Raw genomic sequence first — 22,461 nt, 5'->3', positions numbered from 1 at the left:
CTGTACAGATAGAGTGGATGAGACAGGAGGCAGACTCTGCATGAAATAATATGACGCTTGAAAAACTCTCTTAAGTATCTGAAGTGCCAACGTTCATTCGGTCAGTCAACAAATATTTATTTAGTGGCTACTATATGCTAGGCAGTTTTTTTTTTTTAATATATGAAATTTATTGTCAAATTGGTTTCCATACAACACCCAGCGCTCATCCCAAAAGGTGCCCTCCTCAATACCCATCACCCACCCTCCCCTCCCTCCCACCCCCCATCAACCCTCAGTTTGTTCTCAGTTTTTAAGAGTCTCTTATGCTTTGGCTCTCTCCCACTCTAACCTCTTTTTTTTTTTTTCCCTTCCCCTCCCCCATGGACTTCTGTTAAGTTTCTCAGGATTCACATAAGAGTGAAACCATATGGTATCTGTCTTTCTCTGTATGGCTTATTTCACTTAGCGTCACACTCTCCAGTTCCATCCACGTTGCTACAAAAGGCCATATTTCATTTTTTCTCGTTGCCACGTAGTATTCCATTGTGTATATAAACCACAATTTCTTTATCCATTCATCAGTTGATGGACATTAGGCTCTTTCCATAATTTGGCTATGTTGAGAGTGCTGCTATAAACATTGGGGTACAAGTGCCCCTCTGCATCAGTACTCCTGTATCCCTTGGGTACATTCCTAGCAGTGCTATTGCTGGGTCATGGGGTAGGTCTATTTTTAATTTTCTGAGGAACCTCCACACTGCTTTCCAGAGCGGCTGCACCAGTTTGCATTCCCACCAACAGTGCAAGAGGGTTCCCGTTTCTCCACCTCCTCTCCAGCATCTATAGTCTCCTGATTTGTTCATTTTGGCCACTCTGACTGGCGTGAGGTGATATCTGAGTGTGGTTTTGATTTGCATTTCCCTGATGAGGAGCGACGTTGAGCATCTTTTCATGTGCCTGTTGGCCATCCGGATGTCTTCTTTAGAGAAGTGTCTATTCATGTTTTCTGCCCATTTCTTCACTGAGTTATTTGTTTTTCGGGTGTGGAGTTGGGTGAGCTCTTTATAGATTTTGGATACTAGCCCTTTGTCCGATATGTCATTTGCAAATATCTTTTCCCATTCCGTTGGTTGCCTTTTATAGGCACAGTTTTAACACCGAGAAGACGAGAAGACGAGAAGACACAAGCAAAACCTGACCGACTCTCTCTCTGATGGAGCTTATAATGTAGCGAGATGAGTCAGATAAACCTAGAATATACCAGGTGGTGAGAGGGGCTTGGAAAAAACTAAGGGATGATAAAGGAATGGAGTGTGAAGGTCGGGGAGGGAGGAGGTGAAGGTCAGAGCGCAGGGCGCGTGAAGGTCGGGGAGGGGTTGTCTAGCATTTGCTACGGGATGAGACTAGCGAGCGACCTGTCCCTGCCAAGCGCCACTGAGTGCCCATCGTGTGCACATGCGCACGTGAGTAGGATGTAAAGACAATTCCCTAGCACCTGTCCACTCCACCGTCAGTGAAGCTCCCTGCCCAGCTGGCACTCACAGTGCATTTGTGGGGACCACAGTGACCAGCACACTATTCCACTTCTCCACAGGCTGCCGCCAGCCACGCCTCTCAAGAGCCAGGAAGCCACACGCCCCTGGCATCCTTTCGGACCCTTGCCTGACACCGTTTGCCTTTCTCTGGATAATGGGACAGTGAGATCATCCGGGTTGCCCGCTGCCCCCCATCCCCCACTCCCTTGGGGTCGGTAGGGCTGCTTCCCTGGGCCCGCTCCAGGTCAACCGGCAAGAAAAAGAAGATTAAATGGAGTTGACAACAGGTCAAGGGTCTCTGGCTGGGGAGTCACTGTGCAGCCGCTTTCCTGGGGATCGTGTCACCTCTCACAGTGCCGCCTGAGGGGACGGGCATCAGAAACAGGAAGAGAAAGAGGCATGAGTAACAAAATCTCACTGGCGAGATGGAGGTTTGGGGACTTTTTGTGGTTTGCGTTTCCTCAGGAACTGCTCCCTGGAGGGTGGATGATGAAGCATTAATGACACACGTAAGGGATGAAACCCACAAAATAACGGGTCAGGAACAAGAGTTCTGACTCCAAACATCAGTGTTCTCAGTGCGCCTGCCAGAACGCCAATCATGAGCGCCACTGAGGTGACCTGACCTCGACCTTCAAAATTCAGGCTCTGAACATCAGTTCCAACTTGGAACATCAGCGTTCCGACCTTGCCCGCTAGAGTTTCGATCACGAGTGGCGATACCCTGGCCGTGTACCCCTTGGGTCCAAATACAGATTGAGGATTCTGACAATGGATGGCAGCCTTCCCACCTTGAATCCCAGAACTGCGACCCTGAATAGCGGTGTTCCAACAACGAACATCACTGCTGTGATCTTGAACATCAGAATTCCAACCCTGGGCACCCCGTCTCTACCAAGAATTCCCGAATGTTCAAGCTTCCCAGCCTGAATTTGTAAAGCTGACATCACTTTGCAAGGATATAAAGTTCAATTCTGCACAATAAACTCTTCCATGGGCCCACAGTCCCTAGAAATAAGCCAAATGCTTGCATAAGGAAGAAAGATGAAAATAACAGTAAAAACAGCACCAGCTCATGTTGGTTGCACGTCAGGCACTTTGCTGAGCACTTTCCATGATTTTTCTCATTCACTTCTCTAGACAACCCCATTTTACCGATGAGGAAACTGAGGCTCAGATCCAACCCAGTTTGCTGACTTAATATCCAGTGCGTTTTACAGCAGCTGCAGTAGCTTTTTCTTCCTGCTCTGGTTGGAGGTTGGGTAGGGGGCTGTTGGATCCTATGAGCTAATTAGTTAAGGGTTCACCTGTGAATTTCCCTGACTTGGGTTAACATCCACCGGGGGTGACTTGGGTTTTGAAGCCAAACACTTGCTTGATTCAACAAACACTTGCCACCCTGTCTTGTGCTTGACAGCAGAGAGCAAGAAAAAGGGAGGGGGACCCGTTGCTTCTGTCCCCCAAGCCCCACCCTCACCTCTCCCTTCCAGGCGGGAGGGCCTCAGAGGCGAGAAATGATTCCTCCTTCTCCTTCTAGCCATCAGAAGGCTCAATGCTTCAAGGATCAAACGTGGAGCCCTAATGGCTGAAAGTGGTCCACAAGACCATTCTGTCTGGCCCACTCAAATCTTTTAATTTTTAAAAAACTACTTGCCAACATTAGTAACTTGGGATGTCTCATATGAAAAATAAAATCGCGGGGTGGGCCCAGAACCCAGCCCGGAGCTGAACAGCAGCTGCCTCTCTTGATGGGCACATATGCCCCAGTCCCCACCACTCCCTGCTGCCTCCTTGACACCGAGGCTGAGTGTTAACTGTCTTGCTCATTGAACTTGCCCTATTACAGTTCTTCCATCCACCTGCTTCACTTGTTATCACTACCCACCTGGCCCCTGTGGCCATCTGAGTCCGAGGTCCCAGCTCTGGCCTCTGTGTCCCAAGGCAGGGAGCTTGGAGAGGTACTTCTTCCTTGATAGAGTCACAGGGACTGAAGGACTTTCCACACTCCTCGCACCCAGGACTTGTGAGTCTTTCTTCCTAGCAGGCAGGGCCGGCTTCACAGCGGGGCGGGGGGGCGGGTTCAGCCTGCCTGGTCCCACGGGGCCCTGTGACCAGAAGGGCTCCAGAGTTCGGCTACGTGCTCCGCTGCCGCCGTCTCGAAATGCTTAGGGGTTTTTGCACATGGGGGGCGCATTTCATCTTGCAGCGCACCCCTCCCGCCAGCCTCAGATTCTGCAACCAGCCGGGTCAGCGTATCACTCAGTCATTAGGGGCATCCGGTACGCGCGCGCGCGCACGCACGCATGCACGCACACTTCTCTAATCTGTCTGGAAAACCACCTCTTTGGATTGGTCTGTTCTCTTAATCACGAGGCCGGCAAGGGTCTCAGACTTTCATGTAGGGGTGGGGGGTGTGGGGGCAGCAACCTGGACCGAGAGGGAGGGGGACTAGGGGACTTGCCTCGGGTTGCATTTACGCAGAGCTTTATGTAAGATAGAGCTGCCTACCCTCCAGCCACCCCCTGGCACAGGCGTCGTGCGAAGAATTCGGGCAGGCAAGGTGTCATCGGAGGCTTCGTTAGGGCAAGGTTTGGGGTCGACTATCTTTCTTCTCTCCCTCTTGAGAGAAGGAGGCGAAGATGAAAAACAACATCATGAACACAGCACGTGCGCTTGGCCCGGCTCAGTGCTGGCCGCTCCGGCGCGCACATCTTTCCTGCTTGACGATGCCATACCCATTTCCCAGCTGAGAAAGCTGAGGCCAGAGATGAAGGGTCTGTCTGCCCAGGTTTTCGTAGCTCATATGGGGCAGTGTTGGGATTATGAACCCAAGCGTCCAGAGTTCTTTCCACTTAGGTACCAGGGAGGTGGCACAGGTGATGAGGGAAAACACCAGTGAGGAGAAGGGTGTCCGCACCCAGGTGGCCCTAACTTCAAAATAAAGCAGAGAGACATCCTATCGCGGGAAGAGTGTAAGGGCCATCAGATCCAAACTGGTCATTCAAGGTCAGGGAGGGCCTTTCTGAACAGGTGACATAGGAGCCGAGATCTGAAGGATGAGAAAAGGCAGCTGGTGTTGCAAGATCCAGAGTCAGAGGACCAGAGAGGTTAAGTAATTTGCTCAAGGTCACACAGGTAGTTTGTACCTTCATTCCCTCTGGCCATCCTCCAAAGCCCTCCTGACAAAGCCCCTACTCTGCATCAGGCCCCGAGGCGACTTTAGAATACAGGCCGGCCAAGTTTTCCTGTAAATGCTATTGTAACTAAAAGCAGGTTCAGATAATAGGTAAGTGAATGTGGCAGGCGTTCCAGTAGAATTTTATTAATAAAACAAGCAACCCACCTACCTGGCTTTAGAACACAGAAATGAATACAAAACAGTCCTAGATTTTGAGAACTTCCTGCCTTACTCATGGAGATAAGTAAGACAAGGTCAGAAGAAAACAGAATAGAATCCAAGAGGAAGGATGCTAAATGGCGCAACAGAGAAAGAACTTGAAGAAAGAAAGATTGCTTCTGCAATTCGGGAAGGAAGGAGGTCAGGTACAGGTTCTCACAAAGGACCATCTGCCCCGTGAGGCCCTCTCTGACCACACCCTCTTGTTCTCTGTCAAAATACCTTGCTTCAGGGGCACCTGGGAGGCTCAGTCGATTAAGTCTCTGACTCTTGGTTTCGGCTCAGGTCATGATCTCGCGGTTTGTGAGTTCGAGCCTCATGTTGGGCTCTGTGCTGACAGCTCAGAGCCTGGAGCCTGCTTTGGATTCTGTGCCTCCCTCTCTCTCTGCCCTTCCCCTGCTAGCGCGCACGCTCTCTCTCTCTCAAAATAAATAAACGTTAAAAAAATTAAAAAAAAAAAAACCCACCTTGCTTCTGTCCTTCACAGTTGTACACATTATGCTCTGTGATTATTTTCATTTACTTTTTTTTTAATGCATCTCTCTCTCCAGTAGGCTGTAAAGTCCATGGCGGCTGTAGGTTTGCCAGCTTACGTTTATTTCCCGTCTTGGTAGCAGCACTTAATCTCTCCTTGGGGTGCCATCTCCTTTACTTCCATCTCGGGGTCCCCTCCCAGCTCTAAGATGTGATCCACACTTGGCGAAGTGATTGGCTTAGGGACAGGCCAATGAAAACAGCCCTGGGGTTTTGCTGGATCTACTTGGAAAGAAACTTGCTTCCCACCCCCTCCCCACCCACCATGGAAGCCTGCAGTTGCTGGAGATTATCTTTCCGGCCATGTTACAGCCTGCTGAGAAGCCAGAGCTTAGAGATATCGGAGACTAAGTATTGATGTCATATTTAAGCCCCTGGATCCAGCCCTGCCTGAGGCCATCCCTAACCCAGGACTTTTCAGTTACATTTTTTGCTTAGGTCCGTTTGAACTGTATACTTGTTACTTGCAACCAAGAGAATCCTAACCAACGGATACACAAGTGCTTCCCAAGCACCCAGCATGGTGCCTAGCATATAGTAACAAGCCCTTGGATGTTTGTCACACAAACAACATTGTGGCATTGAAGCAGGACCTCAAAACAAGCACACGTATCCATATAAAGTTACAAGAACCAGAGGAGACCAGAATGGAAGCTAACTTTGAATCCAGGAATGGGAGAGGATGACTGAAATTGTGGTCACCATTTGAAACAATAATAAATGATGTGTACCCATATGCACGGCACAGGAGATGGAGGGAAGTCGATCCCTTCAAAGAGACGCTGGGAATTCCAGGCATGAAGAGAAGACGGAAGACAGGGCCAATATCATCATCCCATCTCTACCTTCTTTTTGCTCCTCACGTGCCCCTGGCAGGGAGGTCGTGGGCTGCCTCACTGGGGCCCTTGGGTCCACGAGGACTCTACGAGGCAGAGCTGGCCAAGGTGAAGGGCCCCGTGGATCACACAGGCCTTGAACGACTCCAGGATGGGCCCTGGGTAGCAATAAGTGAAATATGATGACCTATTTTTAGAAGCTGTTTGATTCCAGGTCCATTACCTGGTGGATGTGAGTGATGGTGTGGAACTGGCAAACGTAACATTATTCTCGTAGACGGCGTCCGCCTGCCAGGCCACAGTGGGCAATTATGGTGGAGACCAGCCTTGTTGCAGAGCAAAAATGGAACAGTCAGGGCATGAGGAAAACACCTCAAGTGTCTAATTTAATTGTGTCTCCTTGTTGTGAATGAAGGCCAGAGGCCACTTCTTCCTGGCCCAGGAAACATGGGCCTGAGAGTGGGCAGGTGGGAGGCACCAGGAAGGTGGGAGGATACGGAGGAGGTACACCTGACAGACCCTTGTTTGTAGGGGAGATCCCTCTGACCAATCATCACATGATCATGCAAGTTTCCACACTCATTCACGCAACAAACATTTACCAACACTTAAGCAAAAATAATAACAACAACAATAGTTAACTTGTACTGAACACCTGCTGAGTGCCCACGACTGCTCTGAGTGCTTCAGATAGAACTGTCAGGGTGCCTGGGGGGCTCAGTTGGTTAAGCATCCGACTTAGGCTCAGATCATGATCTTAGGGTTCATGGGTTCGAGCCCCGCCTCGGACTCTGTGCTGACAGCTCAGAGCCTAGAGCCTGCTTCAGATTCTGTGTCTCCCTCTCTCTCTCTGTCCCTCTCCCACTCATGCTCAGTCTCTCAAAAATAAATAAACATTAATTTTTTTTTTTTTTTTTTTTTTTTTTTTTTTTTAGATAGAACTGTCACCCTGGCTGTTGTGAGACTCCTCAAATTATGGATCAGGAAGTCAAAGCCCAGAAAAGTTAAGTCATCCTCCCAAGGACACACAGCTTGAATCGTCAATGAGCTGGGATTTGAGTCCGGCCAGTCAGGCTGCAGAGCCTGCTTTTTTAAGCATTCCTGTCTCTCTGTGGGCCAGGCCTGGCATCACATAACAACCCAGAAGCTACACTTGACAGTGTTTTGTGCGAGGAAGGTATGAACATCAGGTTTTTGGAGCACAGAGGAGGGAGCAGCCAGTGCTGCCTGAAGAGGATGTGGGTGGTGAAGGAAGAGAAGCTGTGGGTAGATGAGAGGAAGAAAGGGGACAAGGCAGAAGAATCAGTCTGGCCCAAAGTATGGAGCAGGACTTTTGCATTCTGGGAATGCAAAAAGCTGAGTGCGGTATGAGTAGAGGGGTCGTGGACAGGGTATGGGCAGAGTGAATATGGAGCGGTTGGCTGGAGCCTTGAAAGCCAGGCTAAGGAATTTGGGCTTTATCCTGGGTGTAGTGAGAACCATGGAGGGGTTTTTGGAAGGGGGGATGTGAGCAGATTCTATCTGAGAAAGATGCCTCTTGGTTCTCTGCAGAGGATGAACTGGAGGAGGAAGGCTGGAGACAGGGAGGCCAGTGTGGAAGTTCAGTGGAAAGGTCAAGTTCCAACAGTGACAGGTCACCCTCTGATCTTATCTCCCCACCTCGCGGGCTGGCTCACTCTGCTTCAGCCACACTGGCCACCTGGCTGTTCCTTGACTGACCCAGACATGCTCCTGCCCCAGGGCCTTAGCACATGCTATTTTCTCCATCAGGAACACTCTTTCCCCAAAAGTCCACATACCTCCTCCTCTCCTCTTCTGATGGTCTTTATTTAGTTGACATCTTCTTGGTAAGCCCTTTCCTATGCCCCCCCCCCACCCCGGTCAAATACACTCTCTCCTTCCTGCTGACCTTTCTTCATGGCATTTGTTATCAACCAAAATACTACATTATTTGATCTTGTACTCTCATGCAAAATACTCCAGTTTGTATCTCTAAAAGATGAATATTTAAAAAAATTTTTTAACGTTTATTTATTTTTGAGAGAGAGAGAAAGATTCAGAGCACAAGCAGGGGAGGTGCAGGGAGAGAGGGAGGCACAGAATCTGAAGCAGGCTCCAGGCTCTGAGCTGTCAGCACAGAGCATGATGCGGGGCTCGAACCCACTGACTGTGAGGTCATGACCTGAACTGACGTCAGACGCTTAACTGACTGAGCCACCCAGGCGCCCCTAAAAGATGAGTATTTTAAAACACAACCACAATAACATGATCATACCTAAAAAATGGCATTAAGTCCTCAATAGCACCAAATATCCAGCCAGTGTTCATCTTTCCCAGTCATTTCATGACTCTTTTTTCACAGTTGCTTTGCTCTGGTCAGTTTCCGTATTTGTTAATGCTTTGAATGGTTTCACTCTCTCCCCTACTAGAATATTAGTGCCACTAGAGCCGGGATCTTTATTTTGTTCTCTGCTGTGTCCCCAGTACCCGGCACAGGGCCCGGCACACAGTAGGTGTTCAACAAATCTTGCTGAATGAACACAGCCAATCATAATCATACAGCTGATACTGATCCTGTGGGCATTACATGTTTCTTACCGTTATTTACCATATTACCTTATCTAATCCTCATAACGTCTCTGTGCAGCAGGGGCTATGATTGGACCCATCTTACAGAAGGGGAAACTGAGCCATGTGGCTCAAGGACTCACAGCTAGAAAATGGCCAGGGCATAAGACCTGAGACACAGACTGGGCGTCCGTGGATGCGGATGGAGGCTGAGGGTTTATGGCTGCCCAGAAACTGCCCCCACATCCCACACAGTCTTCACAGATTCCTCTGCCCCCACCCTCCCCCACCCAGGCCGCCATCTTCTCTTGCTTGGAACATTGCAACATCCTCCTGGCAGCTGGTCACCCTTTATTTCTGTAAAATGCCCACTTTCCAGGCAACATCCAGGGGGTGGACGTCCACGATGCACAGGACAGCCCCTCACAACAAAGAATTACCCATCTTCAAAGGTCCAAAGTGCTGAGGTTGAGAAACCACGCTCTGGTTGAGAAACCAGAAGTATCCTGCATCCAGAGCTTAGCTGAAGTCCATGCGAGTCAGACTTCCAAAAATGTGTTAGTGATAGCAATGAAAGTCCCAAAGTTGGTACGCCAAATTGCTTTTTTCATCAATTAGTGTGTATTCTCAGTTATCTTCAGGATAACACCTTTCATTCCTTTGACAAACATTTACTGATTGCCTGCTCTATGGCAGGCACTGTTCTAGGCACTGGGGACACAACAGTGAACAAAACGGACAAAAGCTCTGCCCTTTGAAGCTGGTATCCAAGTGGGGGAACAGAAAAAGTAATTGCATAATTAAGTAATTATATGCTATGTCAGGTGGAGAAACATAAAGCAGGAGAGGGGAATGGAGAGTGTTGGGGATACTGTTTTATAGGGTGGTTGGGAATGCCTCGCTAAGACGACATTCGAACTGAGATCTGAAGAGTGTGGGCAGTGAGTCTATCTGCAGGAAGACTACCAGGCAGAAGAAACAGCAAATGCAAAGGCCCTCAGGTGGGAGAGTGGTATGCCTGAGGAATAGCAAAGAGGCCACTGTGGGTAGACTGCAGTGACAGAGAGAGGGAGGTGGTAGAGAAGGAGGCCGGAAGGACGTTGGAAGAGAGAGGAAAGATGCCAGACAAGGGCCCTGGATGATAGGACTTGAGCTTTTTCTCCGAGGGAGATGGGAGCCATGGGAGGATTCTGAGCAGGGGGGTGAGCAGATCTGACTCAGAAGTTCCTCTGGCTCCATGTGGAGGACAGACTGCGGGGGTGTGGGGAGGTGGGAGCACAGACAGGAAGAGGCTCCTGCAGTGGTTCAGATAAGAGAGGAGGGGGACCTGAGTCAGGAACACAGCAGTGGGGCAGTGAGAAGTGGCCACATTCTGGACAGGTGTCACTGACGTGTGTGTGTGTGTGTGTGTGTGTGTGTGTGTGTGTGTGTGTGTGTGTGTGACTGGCATTCCACAAAGCTTTCTTCAGTGGAAAAGGAGAATGGGGGGGGGGCTATGCTGGATGTGTCAGGGACTGTCCCTTATCTCTGTCAACAATTACCCAGACGGCACCTCTCTACATCCCCAGCACGGTGTGCAGAACTCTACATCTGTCAGGACCTCTCACTCTCCTTACCCCAGGGCTCTTCCCAGGAGTCAAAGTCATCTGGAGCCACAAATGGTGCTGGGAAAACTGGATGCTCATGTGCAAAAGGATAAAGTTGGTCCCTTACCTTACACCACACACAAAAACTACCTCAAAGTGTTTCAAAGACCTAAACGTAAGACCTAAAAGTATAAAACTCTTAGAAGAAAAGATAGGTGGAGGACATTGGATTAGGCAAGGACTTCTTCACTTCGACACCAAAAGCACAGACAACCAGAGAAAAAAATAGACACATAGGACTTCATCAAAATTAAAAACTTAGGTGCATTAAAGGACACAATCACTCAAGGGAAAAGGCAACCTACAGAATGGTAAAAAATATTTGCAGGTAGGGGCGCCTGGGTGGCTTGGTCGGTTAAGCGTCCGACTTCAGCTCAGGTCATGATCTCACGGTCTGTGAGTTCAAGCCCCGCATCGGGCTCTGTGCTGACAGCTCAGAACCTGGAGCCTGTTTCAGATTCTGTGTCTCCCTCTCTCTGCCCCTCCCCTGTTCATGCTCTGTCTCTCTCTGTCTCAAAAATAAATAAAACGTTAAAAAAAAATTAAAAAAAATATTTGCAGATCACACATCTGATAAGGGATATTATAATACCCAGAATATATGAAGAACTCTACAACTCAACCACCAAACACAAACCACTTGATTAGAAAATAAGGAAATTACTTGAATAGACAATTCTCCAAAGAACGTGTACAATGGCCAGCAAGCACACGAAAAGATGCTCCACATCACTCATCATTAGTGAAATGCAAATCAAAACCACAACGAGATACCACGTCACACCCAAAAGAGTGGCTGTTATCAAAAGAACAGAAAATACCAAGTGTTGGTGAGGACTGGAGAAATTGGAACCCTTGTGCACTGTTGGTGGAAATGCACCATGATGTGACAATATGGTGGTTCCATGGTGGTGATCGAATTACCACACGATCCAGCAATTTCACTACCGGCTACGTACCCAAAAGAATTAAAAGCAGGGTCTTGAGGAGGTATTTGTACCCCCATGTTCATGGCGGCATTGTTCATGGTAGCTGAAAGGTGGAAGCAAGCCAACCATCCATTGATGGATGAAGGGCTAAACAAAGTATGGCCCGCACATACAATGGAGTATTATTCGGCCCTAAAGAGGAAGGAAATCCTGACACAGGCTATAACATGGATGAACTGTGAAGACGCTGACCTAAGTGAAATAAACCAGTCATAAAAAGACAAATATAGTATGATTCCATTTATATGAAGTACTTAGAGCAATCACCTTCATAGAGACGGGATGATGATTGCCAGGGGCTGAGAGGTAGGGAATGAATTTAACAGATACAGAGTTTCAGGTTTGCAAGATGAAAACGTTCTGGAGACTGGCTGCACAGCAATGTGAATACACTCAACCCTATTCAACTACACACCTAAAAATGGTTAAGAGGGTGAATTTTATGTTATATGTATTTTGCCATAAATAAAGCAAGAAATCATCTGGGGGTTATAGTCCTACTGTGGGGCCCAGGCAGAAGTGTTTCTCAAAGCTCAAGGGATGTGGACTTTATCGGTGAAATTACCTATGAAAATAATGCTTAATGCTAACCCTGTGTCTCCAGTGGTCCCATCCAGAAGCCTTTGGGGGCAAGGTCCTTATGGATCTGGAGCCAGGAACACCCCCAAGTCAGGTGGGAGACACCAAATACACCTCTCCCCTCACAGCATTCTCCCTACGGTGAGAAGGCAAAGCTGGGGGTGGCATCCCTGGGCTCGCTTCTTACTTCCGGAAGGCTAGCCACACAGCACAGAGGCCAGACCACGGGCTCCCGGTCAGGGAGTCCTCCTATTCCCTGTGTGACCGTGGGCCAGCCACTTTGCCTCCCGGGGTCTCAGTTTCCATGGCGGCAAGACGAGGGTAATTTTCCCTCCCTCACTGGGTGATGTGGGAATCGGATCTGGTGGGCATGTAATGTTCCTTGCACTGTGCTTGGCTCTCCTCACTGGAAGCCGTGAGTGGTAGCTATGGCTGCCATTGTTTCTCATTTCATCGGGGAGGGATGGGGAAGGGGCCGACACAGCCCGCTGGCCCTGGGTTTTCTTCTTTTAAGACCATCTCCGGTGGGGGTGTTGTCGTAAGAGGCCTTCCTGGCCCGCAAGACAATACTAGGACACTGATGAAGAAACATTTCCCACAGATCTTTGGCTCGCTCCCCCAGGACCAGATCCGAAGTCAGGGATCCAAACACAAGCAGCTTATGTGGGAAGGGATCCCAGAAAACCCTGGTAGGGGAGAGGGGACGTGAGACGGGGAAGGGAAAGAAGCAAACTGGGTGTATTGTCAAGCAAGGAACTACTTACTGTAGGCACCTGGAGCTTAATTCTTCTCAGGAACTCTGGGGCCCAGTGTAGACCATCCGGTGCTGAGTTATACCCCCCTCCAGGGTGAGGGAACTGGAGTGTTTGCAACCTTCCCCCGTCAGGCAGCAGTTGAGGGCTGCTCTGGGTGGGGCATCAGGTCCCTGTCTTTACTGGACTCCACTGGCCAGAGGGAGCCTCTAAGGCAAAGAACAGTAGGTGCTGGTGGCTGGGAGTTGGGCTAGTGGCCCCGAAATGGTAAGAGCTAAAAGGATCTGGGTAAGACCTGCATGGCCTCTATCAGGGCTGAGTCCCGACGGCCCCTCTTGCTGTTGAGCAAGTTATAGAACTTCACCTTACCATGAGCATGTACCATTTTAAAGGAAGAACAACTCTTTGAAAAGGAGCTTATTGATCTGGCAGGATCATCAGGAGGATGAAATGAGACAATGACAATTAAAAGCAAAACAAAACAAAACCCCCCGACAGTTACCGAATGCTTTCTCTGTGCCAGACCCTATTCGAAGTGCTTTGCGTGCATTAACCCATTTAATTCGGTAGCAATTCAAGGAGACAGGCACTGTTACTGCCCTCATTTTATGAGCGAAGGACCCAGGGCACAGAGAAGCACAGCGTTTCGTCCCAAGTCACACGGTTAGTGAGTAAAGGAACCAAACTTCGAACCTGGGCAATCCAGCTCTAAAATCAGGGCTCCCATCCATGATACTATTAAGTCTAGGAAGTACACAAAGTGCTGGATATGGAGTTGGTGTTTATTATTCTCTTTCAGTTAATGAAGCTTTGGCCAAACGTTCATTTGGCCAACACTTTCCTTCCTAAGCATTTTCACATTTTCACATCTTGTAGCCTTTCAAAACCCCCGGGAGACCCACTGCCAAGGTGCGATCCTGATCGATTCCAAAGGAATGGAAAGATCTTTGAGCCTTGATGAGGGTACCAGTGAGGTCAGAAAGGCCTGGAAACGGTCCCTGACCTTTCACCAGCTCGATGCAGGACCCAGGCTAGTTGAAGCATCCTCCGTGTTTCCTTGTACCAAAAGGGGGTACGGCATTTCTGAAGCCCGACTTCAATGCCTTACATCCACTATCTTACTTAATCCCTTGGGCAACCCCATGAGGTGGGTTTTATTATCATCCTCATCTACAGGCTAGAAAACGGAAGCTACGGTTGCTGGGATTCCAACCCAGGACTGTGTGACCCCACAGCCAGGATTCCGCATCTCTGCAATTTCGTCTCCAAGGAATAAATACAGACATCTAGGATGACTGACCTGGGGCTGGCAAGAACCTCAGCCGGACGACTTAATGATAATACATGAAGCCCCCTGGCTCAGGTCAAGGAAGCAGAAGCATCATCACATTAGAGGCATGAAGTCCCAAAGGGGCAGGCAGTGACCCGGCAATTAACAACACTGTAATAGGAGAGGTTGCCAACCAGGGGTGTAGCAGGTATAGAGGAATTCCGTGATAACGTTAATAATCACTGTTGTCATTTATCGAATGCTGACCACGTGCCAGGCACTTTATGCAGCTTGTCTCCTCATGGCCCTCTGAGGTGGGCTCCCTTATAATTCCCATTTCCTAGATGAGGAAACTGAGTCACAGAAGGAAAGGAACTTCCAAGGTCATATTACTGGCAAGCCATGGAGTTGAGACAGAATCACATCTGCTGGACCCCAGAGATGATTCTTTTTCTTCTTTTTTTTTTTTTAGATTTTATTTTTATGTAATCTCTACACCCAAAGTGGGGCTCGAACCTACAACCCTGAGATCAAGAGCTGCACACTCCCCGGACAGAGCCAGCCAGGTCCCGCCCCCACCCTTTCACCTGAGATGATTCTTAAGCAAATCTGTGGTGGGCAAAATACTGATCACTGCCATTACATAAAGACCATTCCTGCTTTTCAATATAATAATATATAATGATGATTATTCACACATATAAAGTACTTTCCACTTGCAAATTATATTCACATCTGAAATCTCACTGAGTCATCAAAACAGCCCAAGAGGTGGGCATGGCTAATAACTACCATTTGGCCGATGAGCTTACTGAAGCTCTGACAGCTTGAAAGGTCTACCCAAGATTCCAGGATTAAGAAACGCAGGCTGGGAGCCAGACCAAGCTGGGTTCAAACCCTGGTCCAAACCCCATTTTCATTCCTTCAACAAATATTTGCTGAGCATTTGCTTATGTGAGTTCTAGCAAGTGACTTCACCTCTCAGAGCCTCCATTTACTCTCTGTGAAAGAATCTGTTGAAAAAAAATTTTTTTAGTATTTATTTTTGAGAGAGAGAGAGCGTGAGTGGGAGAAGGGCAGAGAGAGCCAGAGACACAGAATTTGAAGCAGGCTCCAGGCTGTGAGCTGTCAGCACAGAGCCCAACACGGGGCTCGAACTCACAGACCGCAAGAACGTGATCTGAGCTGAAGTCAGACACCCAACTGACTGAGCCACCCAGGTGCCCCTGAGTCTTAATACCTCTCATCAAAGCCATTCTTTCCCCGCATCTGAAAATGCCACACTTGCTTCCCCCAGGCTTCCTTGCAGTGAGAACATGAGCATGTGACCAGATCGTGGCCAATAGGATGTGAAAAGAAGTCTCATAGAGCCTCCTGGGAAAGGTTTGCCTCTCAGAGAAAAGGTGGTACACAGGAGGAAATGTCCCTCTTCACTGGGTGGATCTCATGGGCCTACATTAGCCCTCTTGTGACATGAGGCATCCAGCCTGAGGACCAAGCCAGCTGGAGGACTAACCAGCTACCTTGGGGCTTTCTGTTATGTGAGAATCTTCCCTCTTGTAGAGGCCACTTTGAGTCTTCTATTTTATTACTTGCAGTCCAAATTGGCAGATTATCTGATAGGATTGTTGAAGGGATTTCAATGAGATAGGACATATAAAGTACCTCTAATCAGTGCCTAGCACCATAAACAGTAGCCAATCCGGAAATCAGGAAATTATCTCAGACTGAGATATATGCCGTGAGACTATTCCAGGGAGGGCAGACACTCCTGGCCTCGGAAATTATTTCCCTCTTGCTCTCCTGCTAAGAAAAACCTGTAGAGTTTTCCGAGAAAGCAGAAACCCAGTGGTGGCCCAGGACCACAGCCCTGTCGCTCCAACGGGGCTGACCCCAGCTTCCCAACAAGAATCAATCACGTTGCCTTTTGGCTAATGGATTTTGATTTCCACGCCCCTGACGGTGAAGGCTAGGGCCTGTGCTTTGGCTTGCCTCCCGTTGCCGAACATCCCATCAATTATTAACAGCGTCAGCTCTGTCTTCCAGTACTGCTATCAGAAGGAAATAGTTTGTCGCAACTCAGCCCACCTGGTCATAGAGAAGGGACTGCGCTCATTATTTATAGCAAAAAAAGCCCCACCTACTCCTACGCGCACTGTGCTAAATCTTGACAAACATGATTTCTTGATGACCCTGCAAGGTGGGCCTTTTAGCTCCAATTTATAGGTGGAAGGCTAGGGTTTACGGAGGCGAAGAACCTACGTGAGGCCTGAAACTGGGGAGGTGATGCGGCTGGGCCCAGACCCCTGGTCTGTCCTTGCTCTAAACACATGAGGTAAGGTTGTTTCTGTATCTCACAACCACCTGGGAATGATCCTGCATTTGACCATCTCCTTCTGTGGTCTCCAAGAAATTTCCATAGGCTCTACTGTTCTGACAAGCAAGACAACCAAGTGGGGGGATGGACGGGGTGGGATGGGCAAAGTGCAGACAACTGAAGGAGGCCAGAGGCCCGGGAAGCTGGGCCGCAGGCAGGCAGTGAGGAAGGAGAGACAGAGCCCCCACACCTGAGACACCCTGACTGACGGATTGCTTGATCCATTCATTCACTCACTCCACATGTAGTTATTTGGAGCTCCTCTGCACCAGGTACCTTGATGGGTGCTGGGAACAGAGCAGCAAATACAACTCGTGGCACTCACACTCTTGAGGGGGAGAAAGGAAAGGAAGCAAATGCAATTTCAGATGGTGCTTAAAGCCTATGCAGGAAAGACCCTGAGTGAGGTCGCAGAGAGTAAGGAGAAGGAGGCTGTTTTGGACTGGAGTTAGGAAAAGTCTCTCTGCGGAGGGGTTATTTGGACAGGGACCTGCTCAAATGAGGAATGAGGAGAAGCAGCTGGCCACGGGACAAGTTGGGGAAGAGCACTGTAGGCAGCAGGAATAGCAAATGCAAAAGTCCTGAGGAAGGCTAAAGCCTGCCCTGTTTCAGGAATAGCAAGGAAGCCAGTGGGTCTGGAGCCCAGTGAATGACAGGAGATTGAACAGGTGAATTCAGAGAGGACGTGGGGACCGATTCAGTAGCGTCTGGTACGCCATGGTGGAGGGAGTGGATTTTATTCAGAGTGTTGTGGGAAATCTCTGGAGGATTTTAAGCAGATGAATAATGTGATCCAATTTATATGTTGAAAAGCTCACTCTGGCTGCTGTGTGGGCAACGGATCGCAGGGGGCAAAAGTGGAAGCGGGGAGACTAGGGAGGAGTCTGTGGCATTAAATCATTATGGAAAGAACAAGGTCTTCAAAATCACACTTGGGTTTGAACTTCTGGCTACTCCTGTTTGCTTGCTGTGTGACCTCAGGCAAGTTATTCAACCTCTCTGAACCTATTTGTGAAAGGTGGGATAACAACAGAGAGCTGGTGTAAGGATTAATTGTGTTGTTACATTTCGTACACGGTAAAATATTTGATCAATGATGGTCAGGATTTCTGCTGAGGATCAATGAGCCTGCCTGCCTCCCCATCTCAGTTCTGCCTGAAGAATATCCTAGACTGTCCATCTGCCAGGAATGTGAGCTGACAGCCTGAGCCTGGGATCACGGAGAGGTCATGAAGCTCGTCCCTGCGAGCGGATTAACCCGAGGGCAAGATGAGGCTGTTTATTGCCAGACGGCGTCTTTTGCAAGCCTGAGCTCCCCTATCTTGCTGCCAGACTCCAACCCAAACACGGTCCTTTGCCTGCTTCTTCTGTGGGAGGGCGGCTCGACCCCTGTGGCCCCTCAGTCTCATGTCTTAGGGACAGGACAGGGAGGGGGAAGAGTCATGTTTGGACCTAAATAGGGTGTGTGTAGGAAGAACCCATGTCAGGCCTGGAAATAGCAAAGTAAGTCTGCTGATCCTAAGCCGGTTAAGGGTGAGTGACTGTCTTAAGAGGGAGGTTTTTTGGACATGAAACCTAGGGCAGGATTATGGTCAGAGGCAGCCCACAGAAGAAGAAACCAGGCCTAGAAATCTCTACTTAGGGTTGCCAGGGAAGAGAGAAAACCTTCAGGCCTCCCTCCACCGTCCTACCAGCCACCTCCTCTTGCATTCCTTCTCAGAGGCCTCTTCCTGGGCAGCCAGATCTAGTAAAAGGACCCAGCCTGGCAGGTGGATCTTCAGTAATGGGCTACCTAAGCCAGGGGAATCCCACAAGGAGAGGCCAGGCCGGGCAGGAGGCAACCTGAGCAAATACATGATGCTGATATATATGCTTCCTCCTGCCTTTTTCTTTTTGCCACGAATACATTTACCTACCTGCTCACTCCAGCCCCACCCTCCTCTTGGCCCCACTCTTCGAAAGTGAGTTATGTCCAACATGTCTTTCCCAAAGTGGTCTTCCTGGATTTCAACATCAACACTTCTCTTTTCTGGCTCCCTCTGGGCCTCCCACAACCTCTTTTAGAGTGCTGAGCACACTGTGTTGTCATTTATTCCCGACACCCTGCCTGTTGGCCACCTGAAGACAGGCCCCATCTCTCCAAGGCATTCCCAGAAGCCAGCTCAACACAAAGAAGCCGCTCATCAACCAGCGACCCCCTTCCCTGGCCTGTCCCCCCACCCCAAGTCTTCCTCGGTCTGTTACAGCCTCTGCCTTTACCCAACAGCACACTGGTCCACTCAGTGTGACTGAAGCCTTTCTGTCTCCTTCTGCTTCATTTTCCACGTTGCCTCATTTTTCTCTCTCATTTCAAAATTTACATCCTCTTCCGACAGCCCAAGCATCTTTACAAGCTGCACCAAATCATTCTTGGAATAAACTCACCAAACAAATAAAGAAAGAACAAACCAGGGGTGACCCTTCGCCCACAAGCATCCACAGCCAGCTGCATTCGTCATGCATGCACACACCCACCCGAGACTCTTTGCCTCATTTTCCTTACTTATGTTAAAACTGCCTGACAGTATTTCAGTGTCTTCCACGCATGTCTGTAAGCTGCTTTCATTCCTTCCTTGGGGCAAAGTGGGGTTATGAATACAGGGATAAGTATTAGAATCGCAGGTGACCACCCCCCCTCCAGTCTGGGTCTAGGACTCCACAACGGAGCACTGTGTATACAGACCACACTCTACTCCATCCCAGCAAGGCTTTCGCGTCGCTCTGTGCTTTCTTATTTACAGCGCCCATCCCTTTGCTGTGGATTTTTTATGCCTCCACAAATCCTTGTCTCCCACAAAGTCGAGGTATTGAATAATGAAGGGATGAGGTCACCAATGCAAATAGGAACAGTCCAAAGGGGTTGGTCCTCATCTCTGAGGCCTGGGCCATAGCCCCTCCCCTTTCTGGTCTCATTTGGGAACTAAACCAGAGGACCCCCCCCCCCCCAACACACACACCAGACCGTGGTCCTCGATCTGGAGACACAAGCAGAACCACCGATGCAATCTCCCGCAGATCCCAGACTCACCTTGGCAGCCACGGAAGAATTGGGCTTCTCCAGGAGGTCCCAGAGCTTTTTCCTCTTCTCTGCACAGCACGTGTTATCGAACTCCTCCCCCTCTCGCTCCCTCAGGGTCTCTGCCTCCCGCTTGAGCTCCTCGTTCATCTGCTCCTTTTTCTGGTGGTAGCGGGCCTGGCAGCAGGACTCCAGGTAGATTTCATCGATGCCCCAGTAGTCGAGTTCTTGGCTGAAGCTCAGCGCGCACATCTCCTCCATCATGTGCAGCCGCCCGGTGCGGTAGAAGTTGAGGATGGAGGTGAAGGCGCCTGGATGGCGGTCGAAGAAGTATTCGTTGTCGTCGAGGCTGTAGTCGTCGCATACCTCGAGCAGCGAGTCGTGCGTGTTGCAGTCCCGCAGCTTGCCCAGCCGCGTGCGGGGCAGGCGGTCCAGGGTGCGCCAGAGCACCTCGTGCGCCAGACCCCCGACGTTGAGGCGGACGCGCCGTGAGCACGCCTTGCTGCGCACGATCTCCATGGGCTCGGGCGGCAGCGAGCTGGTGGAGCGGGAGCCATGCTTCGTCATGCCCGCCGGCATCGCTGGTCCGGCTGCCCCCGCCCCCCCTGCCCCCCCAGGCCGCTGTCACTGGACGGCAAGGCCGGCCGCCGCGGGGGAGGGGGGCAGGGAGCGCTGTGGGCTGCTGGGGGTGCAGGGGGCCGCGCGGGCGCGCGTCACGGCCGTCTTCTCACCTCCATCCCGACCGCTGCAAGGCAGGAAGCGGACGCGGGTCAGCAAACAGAGAGCTGGGCGCGGCCCCTCCCCACCCCTCCACCGGGACCCCAAGCGGCCTTGACCTTCCCGGTGCTTAAGCGGCTCAGGGGGTGGGGGGGGGGGGGTGCAGAAATGCTTGGCGCTGTCCCTCCCGCCGGTGCTGAAGTCCGCCCCCCCCCCCCATGGGTGGAGGGAGGGGCCGCTCTTCGGGGCGGGGAGAGGGCCCCCAAGAGACGCTCAGGGGACCCGGGAGGCCCCACCCCGGGGTTCTGCGGCCCAGGCCCGACCCAGCCGCCCGGGGCGCTGTCCTCCCCTTCGAGTGCTGAAACTCTCTTCTTTCTGGGTCTCCCCGTCGAGTCCCGAACCAGGCCCCGCAATGGGCAGAGAGGGGCGCTGCATGAAAAACTTTTTTTTTTTTTTTTTTTTTTTTTTAGATTTCTCATCTATTCCTTCCCCCCGCTCCGAAATAATTAGAATTTGAGCTCTGGGATGGGGGTGGGGGGGGGCAGCGGGTTTGCTTTTTCTAAACCTTGAAAGCTTTGGGGGAATTTTTTGGTGGGGGTCCAGGTGCCCACCTGTCGGGGGTCACAACAGATGGGGTGGTCAAGACCGCGTCGCTGTTCCGGAGCGACCCCGCTCCCTAAACCGCGGGAGCGTCTCTTGAGGTCGCTCTGGGGACTAAGTGAGCTCTGAAGATGCCAAACCGAGATCTGCAAAGGAGTCCCGCCCCTCCCTCTGTGCCCCCTACCCCACCGCAGGAGGGGCACGCCGAGTCCTGCGGATCCACCTGCTCCATTCTTCCTTTCCTCCTTCCCCCCACCCCTCCTCCTCCTCGCTCCTCTCCAGCGATGGCTTTTTATAACTCCGGGTTCTGCGCCTTTCCCGGGGCTTGGAAGGGAAGGGGTGGGGGAGGTGGGAGGCGGGGAAAGGAGCTGAATTTTCTGGCCTTTTCAAAACGTGCCCTCCTCCCGCCGCGCGCTAGTGATTTCAGGGGCAGTCCTGAGCCCCCCAGCATATGAGCCTGACGCCCTCTCCCCTTGCGTCTCCCCAGGCCCCAACCCTTGCCCGAGGACCCCCCCCCTCCCCGACACACACACACACACACACACACACACACACACACACACACACCACCCCCCTCCCCGGTCTGAAGCCGCGGAGCCCGGGTAGACCAACAGGCCGAGCCGCGGCAGGCGAGCCCCCTTTCGGTGTCCCCCCCACCCTGTGTCCCCGCCGCTGGCCTCGAGCCTCAACACTCACCCCCAGGGCGGCCGCTTCCCGGGGCCAGGGACCGCGCATCGCCCCGGCCGCCCGGGCGCCCCCGCCCGCGGGCAGCGGCGGACCCGGGGCCGGGCCGGGCCCGGCCTACGCCGGCCGGGCAGGCAACGCGCTAGGGCTGCAGGCGCCGCGGGGCCGGGCGCCCTCTCCGAGGTTGGGGGCGCGGGCGAACGCTGGGTGCGCGGGTGGCAGGTCCGCGGTCGGGCGGCGCCTCCTGCTCCACCTCCTCCTGCTCCTGCTTCTGCTCCCGCGGCGGCGGCGGCGGCTGCTGCTTGAGAGAAATCAACAAGTCGGGGCTGAGCTTCGGCTCCGCGCTGGCTGCGATTCTGTCCCGCACTTCGGAGCGCCCGGAGTCTGGCACAGAGGCGGGACGGCGCCACCTGCGGGTCGGAAGCGTGAGCACCGCTTAACTCCTGCCTGCCCGGCCCAGCCTCCAGGTGAAGCTGGGGGCGGGCTGGGGCTTTGGGCGAAGGAGATGCACCTGGCGGTCCGGCCCTTCCCACCTGGGCTGCCTTCCCTGGCTGAATCGCAATCCCTCCATCCTTTGTCAGGTCAACAACGTGGGGGTGCGTGCCTTCTATGTGCTAGGCACTAGGATCAACGTCTGAGAAACAGCTGTGAACCAAACACAAACGTTCGGCCCTGGTAGAACTGGCTGGAGACAGATGAAAAACAAGAAAGTCAAGTAGTAATATGTCAGGCAGTGATAAGCGCTGAGAGGGTAAGGAAGCAGAGGAGAGGGATAGAGGCAGGGGTGGGGTGGGGGCAGATTGCAATTTTAAATAGCCCTTGCTTTCATGAGCTTCCATGCTAGTTGCTAAAATCTAATTCCAGAATGGAATTCTGGGTTCTAGTGGAGGAAGACGGACAATGAAATACATCAACAAATAAATATGCAATGTGGCAGCTG

General features: G+C 51.2%; 1 protein-coding gene across 1 annotated transcript in view; it reads right to left on the bottom strand.

Moving 5' to 3' along the window:
* KCNB1 (potassium voltage-gated channel subfamily B member 1) overlaps nucleotides 1-22,201 on the bottom strand; it is a 95,086-nt gene extending 72,885 nt beyond the window's left edge. Inside the window, exons 1-2 of the mRNA XM_027046800.2 lie at nucleotides 21,534-22,201; nucleotides 19,533-20,265 (exon numbers count right to left, since the gene is read on the bottom strand). Coding sequence (XP_026902601.2) covers nucleotides 19,533-20,099 — 567 coding nt within the window. The 5' untranslated portion in view covers nucleotides 20,100-20,265; nucleotides 21,534-22,201. The remainder of the gene's footprint in view (nucleotides 1-19,532; nucleotides 20,266-21,533) is intronic.
* Nucleotides 22,202-22,461: the final 260 nt, after the last annotated feature.

The sequence above is a fragment of the Acinonyx jubatus genome, chromosome A3 (assembly GCF_027475565.1).
Source record: "Acinonyx jubatus isolate Ajub_Pintada_27869175 chromosome A3, VMU_Ajub_asm_v1.0, whole genome shotgun sequence".
Classification (NCBI taxonomy): Eukaryota; Metazoa; Chordata; class Mammalia; order Carnivora; family Felidae; genus Acinonyx; species Acinonyx jubatus.
This window is presented reverse-complemented; position numbering and strand designations above follow the sequence as displayed.